This window comes from Poeciliopsis prolifica, unplaced genomic scaffold (genome assembly GCF_027474105.1).
Source record: "Poeciliopsis prolifica strain line A6 unplaced genomic scaffold, Auburn_PproV2 SCAFFOLD055, whole genome shotgun sequence".
Classification (NCBI taxonomy): domain Eukaryota; kingdom Metazoa; phylum Chordata; class Actinopteri; order Cyprinodontiformes; family Poeciliidae; genus Poeciliopsis; species Poeciliopsis prolifica.
The window spans coordinates 2,464,373-2,484,861 of NW_026562430.1; the positions used below are offsets into that span (position 1 = coordinate 2,464,373).

At 41.0% G+C, this 20,489-nt stretch overlaps 1 protein-coding gene across 5 annotated transcripts in view; it reads right to left on the reverse strand.

Annotated features, from left to right (window-relative positions):
* Positions 1–20,346, reverse strand: part of cfap221 (cilia and flagella associated protein 221) — a 91,697-nt gene extending 71,351 nt beyond the window's left edge. For 4 of the 5 annotated variants that reach the window (XR_008608138.1, XR_008608139.1, XR_008608140.1 and 1 more), the window contains exons 1-23: positions 20,259–20,320; positions 20,077–20,107; positions 19,354–19,574; positions 19,173–19,273; positions 18,987–19,073; positions 18,809–18,904; positions 18,637–18,737; positions 18,380–18,483; positions 16,615–16,774; positions 15,019–15,115; positions 14,846–14,936; positions 14,565–14,676; positions 14,281–14,368; positions 12,801–12,884; positions 12,186–12,281; positions 11,555–11,642; positions 11,399–11,475; positions 11,053–11,133; positions 1,797–1,904; positions 1,567–1,713; positions 1,397–1,482; positions 1,246–1,315; positions 982–1,046 (exon numbers count right to left, since the gene is read on the reverse strand). Coding sequence is in view for 2 of the 5 variants with exons in the window: in XM_055059663.1 (XP_054915638.1) it covers positions 982–1,046; positions 1,246–1,315; positions 1,397–1,482; positions 1,567–1,713; positions 1,797–1,904; positions 11,053–11,133; positions 11,399–11,475; positions 11,555–11,642; positions 12,186–12,281; positions 12,801–12,884; positions 14,281–14,368; positions 14,565–14,676; positions 14,846–14,936; positions 15,019–15,115; positions 16,615–16,774; positions 18,380–18,483; positions 18,637–18,737; positions 18,809–18,904; positions 18,987–19,073; positions 19,173–19,273; positions 19,354–19,471 (2,057 nt within the window). In the remaining 3 variants the exon portion in view is untranslated. Of the gene's footprint in view, positions 1–981; positions 1,047–1,245; positions 1,316–1,396; positions 1,483–1,566; positions 1,714–1,796; positions 1,905–11,052; positions 11,134–11,398; positions 11,476–11,554; positions 11,643–12,185; positions 12,282–12,800; positions 12,885–14,280; positions 14,369–14,564; positions 14,677–14,845; positions 14,937–15,018; positions 15,116–16,614; positions 16,775–18,379; positions 18,484–18,636; positions 18,738–18,808; positions 18,905–18,986; positions 19,074–19,172; positions 19,274–19,353; positions 19,575–20,076; positions 20,108–20,258 lie in introns of all 5 variants that reach the window. The other variant, XM_055059665.1, reaches the window with a different exon arrangement.
* Positions 20,347–20,489: the final 143 nt, after the last annotated feature.

A 20,489-nucleotide genomic window follows, 5' to 3' on the forward strand; every position in this document is an offset into this window, starting at 1 on the left:
AAATCACACGCTGTTGCTGTGTGGAGAACAGTCAGATGAAGAAAGTGTTTCCACAGAATAGCGTGCAAAAGGAGAACAGGACAAACCAGAGGCGTGTTTTCTAACACACTACATCAAATATCACTTCCTTTTCGTCTTTTTAGGCTGAAAACTGAATAAATCATTATGTCTCCATGTTAGCCTCCATACAGACTGACCCAGATTCTTTAACAGAGACACTTGAGCTTAAGATGAACAACAGCACTACAAAAAGAGGAATGATTTCATCTCTCCTTCCATTGAGATGATCATTTATAGACTTTAAATAACATGCCTGAAAGTTGAGATTCAACTTCTAGGGCATAAGGCTGTCCTACCTTTCACTCTCTGACTCTATGAATGTGCTATGAGTAATGGTGGATATATTGCAAGCGGACAATCTGACATTCAGCGACCTGGCAGGAGGTAGAATATGTTGGACTCCTCCATTACATATTAATACGAGACAACCGTGATGAGCTGTGTTGTCTGTAATGCAGTTTGCCAGGTGATGGAATGAACACCGAAGCTGGGACTACGAAGAAGGATGTAGAGGGTTACAGCCTCTCCAGCGGCATAAACATGAGTGTTAAAACATGTCTGAAACACGACATGTAAGACATCTCACTTCAACAATCGTTAAGATGCTATTAGCTATGAAAATATCTCTATATTATGCTCGTGTAAACAGAGGAATTCCTCTAAAAGCGGGAAGCTTGTGTTGCGTAAACAGAAAATGTAGGACTTCAAGTGCAGGCTTGATTTTTCATGTGAGAAATATGCAATATTTGTTTACTTTTTGTTATGGCTCCCTTCAGTTGTTGGTACTTGGTTTAAAGTCAGAACCAGACGAGGCAGAACCAGAATAAGTTGATGCTGAGATTACCCAGCATTCTCCAGCTTTTTATACAATAACTAACAATTTAAAGTCTTCTGGTTAAAATGACAACACTCAGCACATACCTACGACGAGAGCTCATATTGGTGACTGGGGCGGAGATCTGTTTTATGTTCATGCCGGTTGTTTTCTGTTGGTAGGAAAGGAAAAAAAAATTAACTGAACAATTTTCCTATTCAGATTAGTTGAAAATAGAGATTAGCTCCACAGAAAAATACCAAAAAGCCATAAAGTGAAACACAATTGCTAATTTGTGTTCTTCTATCACATAAAATTCCAATAAAATGTATTATATTGCTGTAATCTGAGAAAAAAATAAAGACAATTACCTGGAAATGGAGAAAGTGGGCCAGTGGAGTTGGTGGCTTTAAGCCAGATCTGTTTTCACACTGTGCAAACCTACACAAACAGCAACGATTGAATGTAAAAAGCTTTACGAAAAATGAAAAGGACAATGTAAGTTTGCGAGGTTGTGTTTACTTCGGCAGAGCACAGAGGTGAACCTCCACGTCGCTCTCCAAGTACTTGGGCTGCAGTTTAAAAGCCTGAAGGCCCGGGGCCGGGTTCTAAAACAAAATGTCAATGTAAATAATCAGCCAGATATGCTTCCTGTATGAATGGATGTGAAGTTACACAAATCCCATCCATACAAAGATTCGGAGAGGATTTGCGTTGAAAGGCTTGATGAGAGCTGCAGGAAGCTTGAAGGAGAGTCCAGCAGTCTCCCGATCCATCATTCTGTCTCCGTATTTCAGCAGCTCTCTATCTAGCTGTTGTTCGACTGGACCCTGCACTTCCTAAAATGGAGATAAATATGACAGACAGACTGACACACATATTGAGTCTGACATACATTTTAATTAAGGTGCGTCATAGTTACCGGCGCTCCAGCACGAAGAGGTCTGGCCAGTGTAGTGGGACAATAGGAGCTAAACGCTTCCCAGGCACAAGTGAATTGGTAACCCATCAGCTGGTAGTGCTGGGGAACCTGGACAGCATCAATGTTAGCATAGTTAGATTACCTGACTCTTAGAGGAAGTGAATGCATTTTTTACCTTCACGTTGCCTCAAAAAAACCACCCTTTATATTTACTCAAAGGCAATCATTTTATAGATGAGAAGCACAGTAAATCATTCTGGCTGCATGTTGCTTTCAGAACCTCCTGCCATCTGTTATTTCAAGAGCTCCACATGAACTCCGCTTTCTTTAATATCACTTCCTAGATGCACAGTCATTCAACACATCACATCACTTTCTCATATTATTCACACCTGCAGAAACAATATACTTCTACATGGTCCTTTATGCTGCTTTTCCTGTGTGCAAAACAAAGCAGCCATTTTGCATGTTTAGTCAGTATGAATGTGGTTTTATAATATGCTTCTGTTTTCTGCTGTATGATGTTTTAGTGTTTTCTGAACATTAAAAATGAGAATTTGTTCACAGTTAACTCAGCCTGGTGAGATAAAGGTAACATAAAACAAATGTAAAATAATTTATTGCAGGTTTCCAGCTGATTTTAAGGTCTGACTTCACAATTAACTCTGGAATACTTTTGCATACAGAGGACTAAAATGGGTCCAAATCTTCATCGTCAGACTTTCTCATGATGAAATAAATAAGTGAATTAAATTATCATCTGCTTTACCTCCTGAAAACATCTCCAAACTCTGACTGGATTGATGTAAAAATAGTTCAAATAGAAGCAGACAATATTCCCTTGCGACGCAGACAATTATTAATGGGTCATTAAATACGAACGTGGGAAGAGAAATTATTTTTGTGAGGGATGAAAAGGTGAAAAGCTGATAAAGGCCACCTGGAGACGGTGCAGACACGCTCTGGGTTTCCTTCTCAGTGCTCCTGTCTACAGGCATGAATGTTAAGCTAGCTGCTGATGCTAAGATAATGTGAGTGTGGGAGCATATGGCTGTCTGTCTCAGTAAAGAACTCACAACCTGACCGCTGTGTTCATTGCCTTTTGGCAAATGTCAGCTGAAAAAAAAGGGCTGCGATATAATGCTGCTGTAAAAAATTAACAGACAGAGTTCTTCCACATACTTCACATTTCTGGAGTTTTCCAGTATTTTCTACAATCAATGTTGGAAAAAAATAAGGTAATATTTCTTCTCTGGTCAGGCTTTTAATTTGGATTTATAAAAATATGGGGAAAGGAACACAATTTGGAATTAAAGCTGCAAGCAGCCTCGAACGGCCCTCGCAGCCAAGCGCCGCTCCGGCCTATTGCCACCGCGGGGTACTAGCAACCGTCGCCTGACGTCAGCCACCACAGAAGCTCTCACGCAGTTTTCAGCTCCTGCGCCCGCACCGCGGAAGCTGTTGCTCAGTTTCCATCAACGCTGGCCACGTGCTAACACAGAAGTTGTTGCGCAGTTTCCGCGCCCGTCCACCAGGCGGTACGCACTGATGCGTTTGGAGGCGCTCCTTGACGATGCAAAAAATGTGGTGCAGATTCATTGGTTTAGCGAGGAAATATAGCTGGCGGATTAATGTAGGACGCGCAGTGGAACCAAAATATATTTCAATGCTGTTGTTCTCTTTAGAGGTCAACAAAGGTCATACGTATCCAATTTGGCGTCAGTCGGAAGATCCACGTGTAATTTACAGCCGATCATATGCACATGGCGAAGTACTACAGTTCGTCATTTTTCATCATTTTCAGCTGTGTTTCTAAAGCACTCTATTTCATTGTTGGAGTAATACTTACTCAGAGTGGTGAATTACTGAAATGGTTTGTAAGAAGTAAGAAAACGCTACATTTACTGCATGATTTAATTCAACAAAAATTATCTGAGACATTTCTATCCTTTTAGAAATTTCATGGCAACGCTCTCACAAAGTTTTCGCGCCCATCCGCCCATGGATCTGTCATTGGTGGGGAACACTGACACCTACTGGCGAAATACTGATATTGTTCTTCATCCTGTTTATCTGCTGTTTCATTTGTGGAGCAATACTGACCCCAAGTGGCGAATTACTGAAATGGTTTATAAACACCAAAAATAGGATCAAAATCTGAACTTCAATCTAAAATGGCCGACTTCCTCTGGAGTTTAGACCATGGCTCCAAGAGACTTTTTTGTAAGTCCTGACATGGTACACACGTGTACAAAGTTTCGTAATTGTAGGCTAAAGCATGGCTTGGGGCTGATCATTTAAAATTTTCTAGGGGGCGCTATAGAGAAATTAGGCCACACCCTACAAATATTGTGATGGATTCCTGTCGGGGAGTGGATGAAGATCCATCCTTGTGAGTTTGGAGCAGCTGCGCCCAAAAATGTGGAATTGAGAGCCAAACGTATGGCGATGGCGTTACAGGTCACTTCGTCACGCCGCCACGCCCAGCTGCTCCATCGAAGCTGGTCGGGGTTGGAATCCTCAACACACCAACATGTCTTCTGTGTCTGGGCACAGTTTCATGTTGATGAGGTCAAAGGGGTCAGATAGCGACCGTTCAGAGTAAAACATGACACTTCCTTTTCTCAGGGGGCGTGGCCTAAGTGATGTCATCATTCGACCATACGGTATTGTAGGACACCCGATAATGATCAATCACAGTAACTTTGGTGCCTCTGTGAGTTTCTGTGTAGGAAATACAGCAGTTTATGTTTTTATGGCGAGTAGGTGAACTTTGACCCCTGCTAAGCCTCCTTCAGCATTCTCAAAAACTCACCGTTTTGATAACTTTAGATGGGACATGCCTTATGAACAGACTGACCGAGTTTGAAGCCGATCAATCGAAATCCCTAGGAGGAGTTCGATCAAATACGGAGGCTGTAAACGGCAAAAATGGGGTCAAAATCTGAACTTCAATCTAAAATGGCCGACTTCCTGTGGGGTTTAGACCATGGCTCCAAGAGACTTTTTTGTAAGTCCTGACAAGGTACACATGTGTACAACGTTTCGTAATTGTAGGTTAAAGCATGGCTTGGGGCTGATCATTTAAAGTTTTCTAGGGGCGCTATAGAGAAATTAGGCCACGCCCACCAAATATTGTGATGGATTCCTGTCGGGGAGTGGATGAAGATCCATCCTTGTGAGGTTGGAGCAGCTGGAACAGAAACTGTGGAATTGAGAGCAAAACGTATGGCGATGGCGTTACAGGTCACTTCGCCACGCCGCCACGCCCACCTGCTCCATCGAAGCTGGTCGGGGTTGGAATCCTCAACACACCAACATGTCTTCTGTATCTGGGCACAGTTTCATGTTGATGAGGTCAAAGGGGTCAGATAGTGAAAGTTCACAGTAAAACATTACACTTCCTGTTCTCAGGGGGCGTGGCCAAAGTGATGTCATCATTCGACCATAGGGTATTGTAGGACACCCAATGTTGATCAATCATAGAAACTTTGGTGCCTCTGTGAGTTTCTGTGTAGGAGATATAGCAGTTTATTTTTTTACGGCGAGTAGGTGAACTTTGACCCCTGCTAACCCCCCTTCAGCATACTCAAAAACTCACCATTTTGATAACTTTAGATGGGACATGCCTTATGAACAGACTGACCGAGTTTGAAGCCGATCAATCGAAATCCCTAGGAGGAGTTCGATCAAATACGAAGGCTGTAAAGGGCAAAAATGGCCTCAAAATTGGACCTTCAATCCAAAATGGCTGTCTTCCTGTGATACTTGCACTATGACATTAATTGTAAATTTTGAGCGTCCTGGGGAGCTCTACAAGTGTACCAAATTTCATGTCTCTAGGATAAAGTAAGTGAATAGCAAAGGGTCCTTTGAAAATTTCTAGGTGGCGCTATTGAGCCATTTCTTGTGGGATTTTTGTGATGACCTTAAAAATAAAAATTTTTAAACAGGCTTAAGGCCTCCGCCAAGTTTGGTGAGTTTTCCAATATGATAAGGCCCCCAAAAAGCCCCCCAAAGAGGTGGGAAGAAAAATAATAATAATAATTAAAGCTGCAAGCAGCCTCGAACGGCCCTCGCAGCCAAGCGCCGCTCCGGCCTATTGCCACCGCGGGGTACTAGCAACCGTCGCCTCACGCCAGCCACCACAGAAGCTCTCACGCAGTTTTCAGCTCCTCCGCCCGCACCGCGGAAGCTGTTGCTCAGTTTCCATCAACGCTGACCACGTGCTAACACAGAAGTTGTTGCGCAGTTTCCGCGCCCGTCCACCAGGCGGTACGCACTGATGCGTTCGGAGGCGCTCCTTGACGATTCAAAAAATGTGGTGCAGATTCATTGGTATAGCGAGGAAATATAGCTGGCGGATTAATGTAGGACGCGCAGTGGAGTCAAAATATATTTCAATGCTGTTCTTCTCTTTAGAGGTCAACAAAGGTCATACGTATCCAATTTGGCGTCAGTCGGATGATCCACTCTATTTCATTGTTGGAGTAATACTTACTCAGAGTGGCGAATTACTGAAATGGTTTGTAAGAAGTAAGAAAACGCTACATTTACTGCATGATTTAATTCAACAAAAAATTATATGAGACATTTCTATCCTTTTAGAAATGTCATGGCAACGCTCTCACAAAGTTTTCACGCCCATCCGCCCGTGGATCTGTTTGTCATTGGTGGAGGAACACTGACACCTACTGGCAAAATATTGATATTGTACTTCATCCTGTTTATCTGCTGTTTCATTTGTGGAGCAATACTGACCCCAAGTGGCGAATTACTGAAATGGTTTATAAACGCCAAAAATGGGGTCAAAATCTGAACTTCAATCTAAAATGGCCGACTTCCTGTGGGGTTTAGACCATGGCTCCAAGAGACTTTTTTGTAAGTCCTGACATGGTACACACGTGTACAAAGTTTCGTAATTGTAGGTTAAAGCATGGCTTGGGGCTGATCATTTAAAGTTTTCTAGGGGGCGCTATATAGAAATTAGGCCACGCCCACCAAATATTGTGATGGATTCCTGTCGGTGAGTGGATGAGGATCCATCTTTGTGAAATTGGAGCAGCTGGGCCCAAAAATGTGGAATTGAGAGCCAAACGTATGGCTATGGCGTTACAGGTCACTTCGCCACGCCGCCACGCCCATCTGCTCCATCGAAGCTGGTCGGGGTTGGAATCCTCAATACACCAACATGTTTTCTGTGTCTTGGCACAGTTTCATGTTGATGAGGTCAAAGGGGTCAGATAGCGACCGTTCACAGTAAAACATTACACTTCCTGTTCTCAGGGGGCGTGGCCTAAGTGATGTCATCATTCGACCATAGGGTATTGTAGGGCAGCCGATGATGATCAATCACAGTAACTTTGGTGCCTCTGTGAGTTTCTGTGTAGGAGATATAGCAGTTTATTTTTTTACGGCGAGTAGGTGAACTTTGACCCCTGCTAACCCCCCTTCAGCATACTCAAAACTCACCGTTTTGATAACTTTAGATGGGACATGCCTTATGAACAGACTGACCGAGTTTGAAGCCGGTCAATGGAAATCCCTAGGAGGAGTTCGATCAAATATGAAGGCTGTAAACGGCAAAAATGGGCTCCAAATTGGACATTCAATGCAAAATGGCCGACTTCCTGTGATACTTGCACTATGACATTAATTGTAAATTTTGAGTATCTTGGGGAGCTCTACAAGTGTACCAAATTTCATGTCTCTAGGATAAAGTAAGTGAATAGCAAAGGGTCATTTGAAAATTTCTAGGTGGCGCTATTGAGCCATTTCTTGTGGGATGTTTGCGACGACTTTAAAATACGTAAATTTGAACCAGGCTTTTGCCCTCCGCCAAGTTTGGTGAGTTTTTGAATATGATAAAGCCCCCAAAAAGCCAATTCATTTGGAGGGAGAATAATAATAATAATAATAATAATAATAATAATAAGAAACAATAGGAAAACAATAGGCCTTCGCAGCGCTTAGCTGCTCGGGCCTAATAATTAAAGCTGCAAGCAGCCTCGAACGGCCCTCGCAGCCAAGCGCCGCTCCGGCCTATTGCCACCGCGGGGTACTAGCAACCGTCGCCTCACGTCAGCAACCACAGAAGCTCTCACGTAGTTTTCAGCTCCTCCGCCCGCACCGCGGAAGCTGTTGCTCAGTTTCCATCAACGCTGGCCACGTGCTAACACAGAAGTTGTTGCGCAGTTTCCGCGCCCGTCCACCAGGCGGTACGCACTGATGCGTTCGGAGGCGCTCCTTGACGATGCAAAAAATGTGGTGCAGATTCATTGGTTTAGCGAGGAAATATAGCTGGCAGATTAATGTAGGACCCGCAGTGGAGTCTGAACTTCAATCTAAAATGGCCGACTTCCTCTGGGGTTTAGACCATGGCTCCAAGAGACTTTCTTGTAAGTCTTGACATGGTACACACGTGTACAAAGTTTCGTAATTGTAGGTTAAAGCATGGCTTGGGGCTGATCATTTAAAATTTTCTAGGGGGCGCTATAGAGAAATTAGGCCACACCCTACAAATATTGTGATGGATTTCTGTCGGGGAGAGGATGAAGATCCATCCTTGTGAGTTTGGAGCAGCTGGGCCCAAAAATGTGGAATTGAGAGCCAAACGTATGGCGATGGCGTTACAGGTCACTTCGCCACGGCGCCACGCCCAGCTGCTCCATCGAAGCTGGTCGGGGTTGAAATCCTCAATACACCAACATGTCTTCGGTGTCTGGTCACAGTTTCATGTTGATGAGGTCAAAAGGTTCAGATAGCGACCGTTCACAGTAAAACATGACACTTCCTGTTCTCAGGGGGCGTGGCCTAAGTGATGTCATCATTCGACCATAAGGTATTGTAGGACACCCGATGATGATCAATCACTGAAACTTTGGTGCCTTTGTGAGTTTCTGTGTAGGAGATATAGCAGTTTATTTTTTATGGGGAGTAGGTGAACTTTGACCCCTGCCAACCCCCCTTCAGCATACTGAAAAAGTCACCGTTTTGATAACTTTAGATGGACATGCCTTATGAACAGACTGACCGAGTTTGAAGCCGATCAATCGAAATCCCTGAGAGGAGTTCGATCAAATACGAAGGCTGCAAACTGCAAAAATGGGGTCAAAATCCGAACTTCAATCCAAAATGGCCGACTTCCTGTGGGGTTTAGACCATGGCTCCAAGAGACTTTTTTGTAAGTCCTGACAAGGTACACACGTGTACAAAGTTTCGTAATTGTAGGTTAAAGCATGGCTTGGGGCTGATCATTTAAAGTTTTCTAGGGGGCGCTATAGAGAAATTAGGCCACGCCCACCAAATATTGTGATGGATTCCTGTCGGGGAGTTGATGGGAATCCATCCTTGTGAGTTTGGAGCAGCTGGGCCCAAAAATGTGGAATTGAGAGCCAAACGTATGGCGATGGCGTTACAGGTCACTTCGCCACGCCGCCACGCCCACCTGCTCCATCGTAGCTGGTCGGGGTTGAAATCCTCAATACACCAACATGTCTTCGGTGTCTGGTCACAGTTTCATGTTGATGAGGTCAAAGGGGTCAGATAGCGACCGTTCACAGTAAAACATTACACTTCCTGTTCTCAGGGGGCGTGGCCTAAGTGATGTCATCATTCGACCATAGGGTATTGTAGGGCAGCCGATGATGATCAATCACAGTAACTTTGGTGCCTCTGTGAGTTTCTGTGTAGGAGATATAGCAGTTTATTTTTTATGGGAGTTGGTGAACTTTGACCCCTGCCAACCCCCCTTCAGCATACTCAAAAACTCACCGTTTTGATAACTTTAGATGGGACATGCTTTATGAACAGACTGACTGAGTTTGAAGCCGATCAATCGAAATCCCTAGGAGGAGTTCGATCAAATACGAAGGCTGCAAACTGCAAAAATGGGTCAAAATCCGAACTTCAATCCAAAATGGCCGACTTCCTGTGGGGTTTAGACCATGGCTCCAAGAGACTTTTTTGTAAGTCCTGACAAGGTACACACGTGTACAAAGTTTCGTAATTGTAGGTTAAAGCATGGCTTGGGGCTGATCATTTAAAGTTTTCTAGGGGGCGCTATAGAGAAATTAGGCCACGCCCACCAAATATTGTGATGGATTCCTGTCGGGGAGTGGATGAGGATCCATCTTTGTGAAATTGGAGCAGCTGGGCCTAAAAATGTGGAATTGAGAGCCAAACGTATGGCGATGGCGTTACAGGTCACTTCGCCACGCCGCCACGCCCATCTGCTCCATCGAAGCTGGTCGGGGTTGGAATCCTCAATACACCAACATGTTTTCTGTGTCTTGGCACAGTTTCATGTTGATGAGGTCAAAGGGGTCAGAGAGCGACCGTTCACAGTAAAACATTACACTTCCTGTTCTCAGGGGGCGTGGCCTAAGTGATGTCATCATTCGACCATAGTTTATTGTAGGGCAGCCGATGATGATCAATCACAGTAACTTTGGTGCCTCTGTGAGTTTCTGTGTAGGAGATATAGCAGTTTATTTTTTTACGGCGAGTAGGTGAACTTTGACCCCTGCTAACCCCCCTTCAGCATACTCAAAAACTCACCGTTTTGATAACTTTAGATGGGACATGCCTTATGAACAGACTGACCGAGTTTGAAGCCGGTCAATGGAAATCCCTAGGAGGAGTTCGATGAAATACGGAGGCTGTAAACGGCAAAAATGGCCTCAAAATTGGACCTTCAATCCAAAATGGCCGACTTCCTGTGATACTTGCACTATGACATTAATTGTAAATTTTGAGTATCTTGGGGAGCTCTACAAGTGTACCAAATTTCATGTCTCTAGGATAAAGTAAGTGAATAGCAAAGGGTCCTTTGAAAATTTCTAGGTGGCGCTATTGAGCCATTTCTTGTGGGATTTTTGCGACGACTTTAAAATACGTAAATTTGAAACAGGCTTAAGCCCTCCGCCAAGTTTGGTGAGTTTTTGAATATGATAAAGCCCCCAAAAAGCCAATTCATTTGGAGGGAGATAATAATAATAATAAGAAACAATAGGAAAACAATAGGCCTTCGCAGCGCTTAGCTGCTCGGGCCTAATAAACAATAGGAAAACAATAGGCCTTCGCAGCGCTTAGCTGCTCGGGCCTAATTATAATATTTTTCCTTCGCTTACATTTTTCTCCTAATCTCGACCTGGAAACCATTCCAGACCCTTTCTATTATTGAATTAGAATCCAACACGCTGCAGGTTACATATCCAGTGATATATGAGCGCCAGGTGTTTTAACAGGTACTGACCTGGAGGTTGAAGAAAGGAATGTGTGCCGTCATGGTCACATCGATAGGATCCACAGGCACAGCCACAAAATTCCTGAGAGCCTTGAAATATCAAGAAGACAAATGGACATTTTTATTCAGCTCAACTCTGAGGTCCAGAACTCTGCAGGGCGTCTGAATCTAAGATTTAATCAAAGCACCAGCAACCGAGCTTCCTCGCTGATTCCATTGTTAGATCAATTACGTTTCCCACAGGAAGTAATGGATGAAAATTGCCTCATTTCTTCATGTCAAACTGTTTAATTGAAAATGTATTGGAAAAAAAGAAAAGCATGTTACATTATGTAGAGTTAAAAGACGTTCTCACCGTGGAACTGTCCTCATGGGGGGAATTTGGGAAAGATGACGGCAACACGTTGTCGAGAGATATGACAATCTCCTTTGCTAAAAAACACAAAGATTAGCTTTAGATGCAGCATGTCATCCTGAGGTTTTTTTTCCTCGTAGCACAAATGATTCAAACCATTCAGCACTGAAGGATCATTCTTTATGCTGTCCACCAGTTTCTTTAAAGAGGCCAGTCTGCGCTGCATGCGGTATCGGATCACCACCTGGATGGCAGACGAGAGCCTGTTACCGATTCTCCACAACTTCAAACTTCATGCTGAGTCTTAAATTATTTTCTGACATTCAGACTTTTAGCTTCCTTCCTTTTTCCATAACGAGCTCCTAATGAGGTCCGGCGGACTCGTTTCAGTTTCATTCTGCAAACTAATGCAAACTAACGGGAAATTAAAAAGTGGCTCGCTAACAGCAATGAATTATCTTACTTTCATGTAGTTTTCCTTTCGTTTATCTTTTATTTTAGACGCCACGTAAAGAGGTGTGCTTATATGCTACAGTAATTAAAGTAAATACGAACACTAATGGATCCTGACTGAACCTAAAGACAATTAGAAATTTCCACCTGACTGAGCTGAAAGTGACAGAGCTGCAGGGGGGCTCACCCTCTAATGAGGCACACAGAGAAAATGACGTGCTCGTTCATTCAAGTGTGCACATTTAAACCCACTTTTTTTCTCTTTGTCCTGTCATAAAGAGATATTATCCACTAACAATACCACACAGTCCACTCCTGATAATTGCACATGTACCTTCCGAGCTGCCTGCTGGAAAAGTGTGAGGGTTCTCTGCTTCAGGTCCCAGTAAATGCTGGTGTACGACTGGAAGACCGGAGCTTCGTGTTGATACTGGAAAGGATTGGGAAAACTTTACTAGAAGAACAGCTAAAGGACTCAGTCTGATTGGTCACAGTGAAAAAATATGAATATAATGGAATGGACAAATAGAGATGCACCAATCAGTCTAATTCTGTGCTTTGTTTGCTTTATTTATTTATTTCACATTATATTTAGAATTCCTAATTTCTGAACCATTTCAAAGGTTTATCTCCGTTTATTTTTTAATTGTTTGAGCCACTTTGTAAAGTTTTTGGCGTATTTAAGTGTGCTGTACTGGTGCAGTTATCAAATAAATGCATTATTCAGTACATTTATGTCTGTGTTTAAGAAAAGAAATGTTTTAAGTCAATTCAGTGATGTTTTCAGCATCGAATCGGAATCGGCAGTGAAAAAAGTGGATTGGTGCATCCTTATAAACAAGCAGGTTATTCCCCCACCAGCAGATTTGCTTGTTTCACTTTGAAATGTTTAATTTTAACAAAATAAACTGTTAAACTGTGAAATTAGCAACTGAAGCTAAAGGATGACCTCATCGCGAAGCATTCGTTTAGACGAAAGTTGGGTCTGCCTGGGAGCGAAGTCTTCATCTTGCTTCTCATCTCTTTTTTGGACCTTTAACACAATCAGCACATGATTACTATTAGCATTCCTTCAATAAAATCACAACTAAAGCGTAATAAACTACAAATTACTTCCTCTTTTCCACACACATCATCTGATTCTCTCTCATTTTTAAAAGGAATTGTTTAAATAAAACAGTGAATTTTAGCATATAGCAAATGAAGCAGATGGTTCTGTTTTTTTACACATTTCAGCATTTTGTTATTGCAAAAGCACTTATAAGAAAGGATTTCAACATGTTTCTCCGCTACATCAAGTGTAAAATCTTTTGGCTGAAGGGGAAATGTTCCCCTTGTCACAGGAAATAAGGCAGCCTAATTTAGTGATTTAATATTCCCAGGTGGTAAAACTCTTCTTGGAAGATTACAAAACTGTAAGTCTGCATAAATATTTGTGTTCTGGCCTTTTAATCAGCATTTCATTCCTCCCATAAAAACAAGCGTTCCCATAAAATATAGAAGTAACGTCCTGTGATATGAGGCTGTAAAACAGACAACACTCCCTGTGCGTGTGTGGATTACAGCATCAGCGACGAGATGAGAAAGGAAGGGCTGTTAAGCTTCAACTGTACACAAAGTCCTATTTCAAAACTGAACTTTCTCTGGCCGACCTTGCCTTGTTTCTATGGTTGCTAAATGAAATCAATCACTTAAAAGCAGAAGCAGTTTTCATAATGATAAAGAGTGTATTCAACAGGGAAAAACATTCAAAACATTAAGATTAAATGGACTTTTAATGGGAGGCAAGAAATTATTAAATGTCAACAAATCTGAAAAATAGTCATTTACACATAACAGAAACAAAATGAATTTAATATCTTTGAAATTTTAACCCAAGATCATTAATATGTCAAACTTATTGGTATTAGTTGATGCCACTAAATATACCCAACTGACTGGAAGTCAATTGTGATTGCAAACATGCATTGTTTTCTGTAACAGAAACAATGTGTGTCACACTTTTCAAATTTTATTTTTGTATTTTTTATTTATTTATTATTTTTTTGGTAAAAATATTAAAAAATATGAATTCTTTTCCTTCGGCTTTCTAAGAAGACCAAGAGCAAATCAAGTTGTTGCTGTCACATTGAGACAAAGACCCTAAACATCCAGATATTATGTGACAAAAATGCCCTAGTTAAAGTTCAGAACTAATTTAATAAAAAGTTGTTGTTTTCAGACGATTTTCAACTCTATGTATCATTTTACTTCTATCTTCTTCTACAATGATACACAGGTCTCTCACATAAAATTCCTCTTAATAATTTCAAATTATTAAGAGGTAATGATGTGACAAAATGTAAAAAAGTTGAATGCTATAAATAATTAGTGTACTTTCTCACCCATCATTTACAGGGTTTGTTCCCTCAGTTAGTGCTGAAACTCACCATGTATTCCTGCAGAGCCTTTTCTCTCTCCTCCAGTATCCACCGCTGCCTTTTCTCAGACACCGGCTCCACACCTAGATAAACGTGGCTGAGTGCAACACAGAGGAAATGACCACATATGAAGGTAAAAATACAAACAAAAGTGTGGAGAAATGCACAAATGTAGAGATTTCTGAAACCCTTTCACACCATCTTAGTTCTGTTGAAGTTTATTAAGACCTCACAAACCCAGCAAATCGAAACTGAGCATTTAAGATGACATCCAATTTTTGAGTTTTACCTACCATTTCATATACTTGTATTGCTCCTCCTCGATAGCCTGCCGAACCTTTTTCATGAAGAGAGCCTCTTTCATCTGTCTGTTTATATTTCTTTTCGTACCGCCGAAGGAAAAGGCTGAAGTAGCGTGGGCGCCGAGGACATAAAGCAAGACACATTGGTTACAGTTTAATGGAAGTAAATTGAGTTATAAGAGACAGAACAATTGTTTAAAGGGTCACAGCCATGTCAGGTTTAGGAGTAAAATCATTGGGGTTGCAGTTTAGGTCTTTTGAATTGGGTTTACTTGTATCTTTGATGAGAATTTTCGCCACCCCTCCAGGGCTACAGACATCCATGGAAGATGGTTGGCAAACATCCGCCTCATCTTTTACTGCCTAGAGAAAAATAATAATACAACAAATCTTTTCAAGTCAAAGAAATGTGTAGCTCAAAAAATAAAATAAAAGAAATAGGCACCTTTAATCTGTCAGCCTCCTTGCTTTTACGTCCAGAAGGTGGTGGAGTTGGATGACCTCCGTATTCTACGGGGGCTCCAGATCTGACATGTGGTGTTCTACCAAAAATATAAATGGAAAAAAAAATTAATCTGGAGTTGAAAAGTTTGAATAATAAAAATGAGTAAGGCTGCATTTTTTTGTACTTAAATACACTCACTTTCAATTTACAGATGCTATTTTGACTTTTCTAAGTGATATTGTAAGCTCTACAATCTATTCTTGTCTCTGTAGCACTTAGAGATTTCTTTGAAATATAAGGTGCGTTACAAATAAAATTTATTATTATTATTATTATAAAAACCAAATGGAGGAGTGCAAACAGAGCAGAACATTTCAAATTAAACTAATATTAATAACTGAATGTATGAATTTCAGCAGCTGTCAACTATTTTGACAAACTGAGTTGAAAAAAAATCAATAAATTCAAACTACCCAATTCAATATGAGTTGCATAATCAGCCCAGAGTGACAAAATATTCCGATAAATAATTAAACATGGAGCTGCATCATATTAGAAGAACACTGGATGATTTATTCTCTCTAAATATTGCAATGTCGATACTGATTATGATAAATTCACCTCTTCCTGGTTTATTTTGTGTTTTCCTTTATGAAACAACTTCTGATAAAGTATTATAATCCAAAAGCCTCCTTGAAAAGTTTATCGCAGATTTATAACAGTGTCAGCAGAGCGTATTATGAGCCTGATTATATTAATGCAAAATGCAGAACTGAATCACGGTGATTAAAATATGACTGGATAATCTTTAGTTTGTTGTAAAATCATCTTTATCCATGTCAGATAAGTCATTCTGGGGAGACACCAAACAAGCAGAATCAAACATTGATTCAGTCTCGAGGTCTAGATATTTATTTTTTTGGTATTTCACATGCACATATCTTATCTATCATTTGGTTCCACGGTGGGAAACAACAAACAGAGAGAGAGAGAGAGATTTTTATGCTAAACATCCATTAAGAAGTATTATCTATTCTGATATCACTGCAGCAGCTAGCACGCTTTTTTTCTCTCCCCATGAATTATTAACTTTTGGGGGAGATAGCAGACAGTGCGGTGGAAGAAGCTACTGCTGTGTGATGGATGGCACCATCATTCTCATGGGTGCAGAATTAAACATTAGGTTTTTTATGCTAGCTGGAAAAATAAATGGGATGCTCTAATCAGGCACACAAAGCCATTTGCGGAGAATCCGTGTTTTCGCCTGAAACTTGTCTTATTGGCAGTTTGCTCGGAAAACCTTGGAACGTTTTTATTGTTTCAGAAGAACAACAGAAAAGAAAGAAACAATTTTAACTATTTATGTGGGACATCCAATACTCATGACTATGAATTTACCCACACACACACACACACACACAGAGCAGAAAGGCACAACAGCATAAACTAAAAGTTCAACCTCATTATTGCATTATTTCTCAAGCGCTTACATGCCAATACTTTGTTGAGAAGTTTGAGATTCTTAACAAACAACTTGTTTTTATGATCTTTTGGTATGGGGCACTGAATGTACGCATCTCTTTTTGGTTGCTTTACCTGAGTGGTAAATTGGGCCTGGAGAACCCGGTGATGGTGCACAAGTAGGGCTTGGTGTTGAACTGTGAGACGACCAGCTGGAAGGTGAACTGAGACGTTTCATACTGGAGAGGACAGAACGTCACGGTCATCAGAACTTCCCCATTGGCTGGTATCACACCTGCAAAAAAGGATTTGCACGTGATCTGTGGCTAACATCGCTAAATTTATGGCTAAATTTATGAAGATACTGACTGTTTGTTTTTGCTAAATGCCATGTGCTGGCATTTCCGGTTAAATTAAAACAGATTTATTTGAAGGTTGTTTATATGCTAAATATTTATATTCATACGATTCACTTTTACGAACTAGAGATTTGTTTACAAATATTGGAGTCTGAAAAATCTCTCAAAACATTCTCTCTTATTCTTTCTCTTTTTATTATTTAGTCTGGTTTAATCTCAAAGTGAAAGAGAAAAAGGTGATGTGTTTATAATACAAAGTATGCATCAAATACATTCACCACTCTGTACTTTTGCAGTTTTGGTCTTCTTCATATACAAAAAGGATTTTTGTATTTGCCGGTGCATTATCTGGTGCCAGCTTCAGGGCTTTTTGTACCCAATATGAAAGCTAATAATTTCCAAGTTATTTTCTGTAATATCTTCATATTATTTAATAATGTGGTTATTTGACTCAGTTAAATAAAATCGACCAGCCAGAGAAAACTCATATTTTGGTTTAATCAATTAAAATGAGCTGGTGCAAATATGGATTGAAACTACAGTTAATGCAAATAGGACGTAATATCAAATCTTTTTGTGAGATTTGAGAATGTTTGTGAATTTTTCACTCCATAATTCATAAAAAATACTGAATTTCCAATGGAAATAACCTGGTTTAATATAGTTCTAATCATGGAAATAAAACAGATGTGGACTTGGATAAAATTGTAACATGTTTTGCATATTTGTTAGTTTAATCGGCTACTCTATATTTCCTTAAGTCAGTTTGTGTTGATGCATGTGTCCTGTTTGTTTCTGTTTTCCTCTGTATTGACCTGGCAACCTGTCCAGGGTGTACCTGCAACACTTAAGTGGATTTAGAACATGATAAAGAGAGATTCTTGCTTTAAAGTCAATTTTTATCATGTTGGCTTCCTGTCTTCCGTCTATTTAGGGAATAAGTGAAGATGGTGAAAACTGAACCATAATGTCAACCTGCCACTATTGTGGTCAATGTGTGTTTTCATGCGTTGCTGTTATTTGAAACAGAAGAAAAGAGGAAGCCAGTATTAGCACGTCCAAGCAAAAAACAGAAACTCATTTGTATCTTTCTTCTTCTCGTTCCAACAGTTAAGCCAGCTGTAATCCGGATCCCAAGTGCTTTTTCCGCCATCTGTTGTGATGCTTTCCAGACAACCGAATGCTGCTGTGTGGCAGCGTGTGGAAACTAGACGGACCCTTCAAGTCCAGCAAAAGCTTACATAATACACAACACATGGCCGTGCAGACTGAGGAAAGCAATTAAAGCACTTGTTTGTCTAGTGGGTGGATTCTAACTCTGGAGGGCTAAAAGTAAGTTAAAGTTAAATATAAACTTTCACATTATAACCACAAACTCCAATGTGTTTTGTTGTTTTTTTTTTTTTTTTGGACAAATCAGCATGAGATAAGAATTGTGACAGTTTTCTTTCACAAATACTTAGAAGTGAGGGGTTTGTATGTTTTATTCGTTCCTTTTGATCATCTTTGAGATGAAATTAAACAATTTTACACATCTTTACCTGCGAGGGGGTCGATGGAGTAGGCATCATGTGGCTGAATAATGTACACCTGAAACTCAAAGTCAACTGGACAGCTGCATCTCAGGGGAATGACATGCTGAACACTGGAGACAGGGAAGGAGAAAAATAACATTTTATTCATCTACGACTTGAAACCAACAGGTTGAATGGAGGCAAGGTCGGCTGCATTGAAGAATACAAAGCGACAGGTAGGAGTCTGGGCAGACGGAAGGTAAAAAAAAACATTCCACACACACCTTTGTCCAAGCGGTATGGCAGGGAGGTCGATGTGAGTGGGGATGAGTAGGTCATTGATGACAGGGTAAGCATGGACTGGAATTAACAGGTTCTCTTCATCCTTAAAAGGAGAGGAGTTGGAAAACGTTGAGGTCAAAGGAGTGTGAAGGGTGACTTTAACGAGACGCTAACCTTGCAGTGAACACGGATGCAGTCGCTGAAGTAACACCAATCCTCTGGGCAGAACGCAACATTCACAGTGTAGGCGAGGCCGGGGATGAGCCGATCCTTAGCACACACAAGGAGGTGAGCATCAACACTGACTGGACTCAGGAACAAGTGATTTAGGGTTGATTCAAGTTCAGAATACCTTTTTGGTGTAAGTTGTCTGGAAGTATTTTGTTTGAGTTGGAATTATGTGAATATTCTCCGGTGCATTTGAAATGTTGATTAGATTCTAATGGAGAAAAAGAGTTTCCATCAATTCCTCAGGACCATTTGAGATTCACCAACATCTTCATCACACTTTTTGTGTCTGGACCAGAGTTATCCTCACCACGGTCTTGGTGTAACTCTTCCCAAGCTCAAAGCCGCTGAAGTGAAGCTCAGCGGGGTCTGCTTCAATGTGACTGTTACTTTTCACTCTGGCGTAGATTTCTTAAAGAGAAAATGAAGACAAGTTGAGAAAATAGAGTAATTAAAGCAGCATATCAGAGGGACAAGGTTGATGCACATACTTGAATCCAGCAGATGATTTGGGAGGACTTTGATCCTGGTCTCCTCCACCAGCTGGCTCAGGGGCAGAGACGTCCCTCTCCTGTGGGGCTCTGATGGCGTCTGCGCGGCCACCTCCATCCTGGAGAAAGGTCAGCTCTGGATCCTCATGGGAGGAATGGCAGACGGCTGGAGGGGAGTCAAGGAGACTGCTGTGTGCTGACAAATAATCCTACTGGTAAACCTAGAAATAAACGATGAGATGGAAGAAGTATTTAATCACACAGAATCAAATTCATTAGTATTATTGTTATTTTTGTTGTTGCACCGATAGGAAGGTAAAAATGATGGAATGGTGAGAGGATGGAAGGAAGAAAAGATGGGAGGAAGGCTAAGAGGTTTGAAGAAATAGAGGAAGGAGAAAGGAAACAAGGTAGAAAGATGGAAGGAGGGATGGCTGGACAAATGGGTAAGAACGAAAAAAGGAAGTAGGAAGGAGGAAAGAAGTTCAGTGGAGGAAATGAGGAACATAAGAGTAGGAAGGGAAATTACAGAAGAAAATAAAAGTAAAAAAAGACAAACAGAAGTAGTGGAAGATAGGAAACACCAAACAAAGTACAAAAACAGAAAACAAACAATAAGAAATAAACAAAGCAAGGAGGAATGAGGGACAGATTAATAAACATTAATAAACTGAAGCAACTTAAGAGAATAAATTGGAGAAAATGTTTCATTCTTATTCAGACCTGGGTTCAAACTTTCTGACTGCTATTAACTCTGATGGCAAAGTAAAAAAATAAAAAATAAAATCACGCATTAACACGGAGTTTGTCTGCGACAAATGTAGCTAATTAGCTTACGTTAACGTAAACAAAAGTTATTTCGAGCACAAAAAGTTTAATGACACTATTAAACACTATCATCCTACCAGAGAAGCGACGTCTAAACATATTTATCTCTCGTTGTTTATGAAACGGAACGCGACAGACGCCTGCGTTACCATGGTGACATGCGAGGGGCGCGGACAGGGGCGAGCACGTTCCGTTAAATTCCGTCAACTCCCAAAACTCAGACCGGAAGTACGTCTTTCGGGTTTCCAAATAAGAGTTGAAACATCCACGCACTCGTGTTTTTCGGGGTTTTTTTTTTAATGAACTTA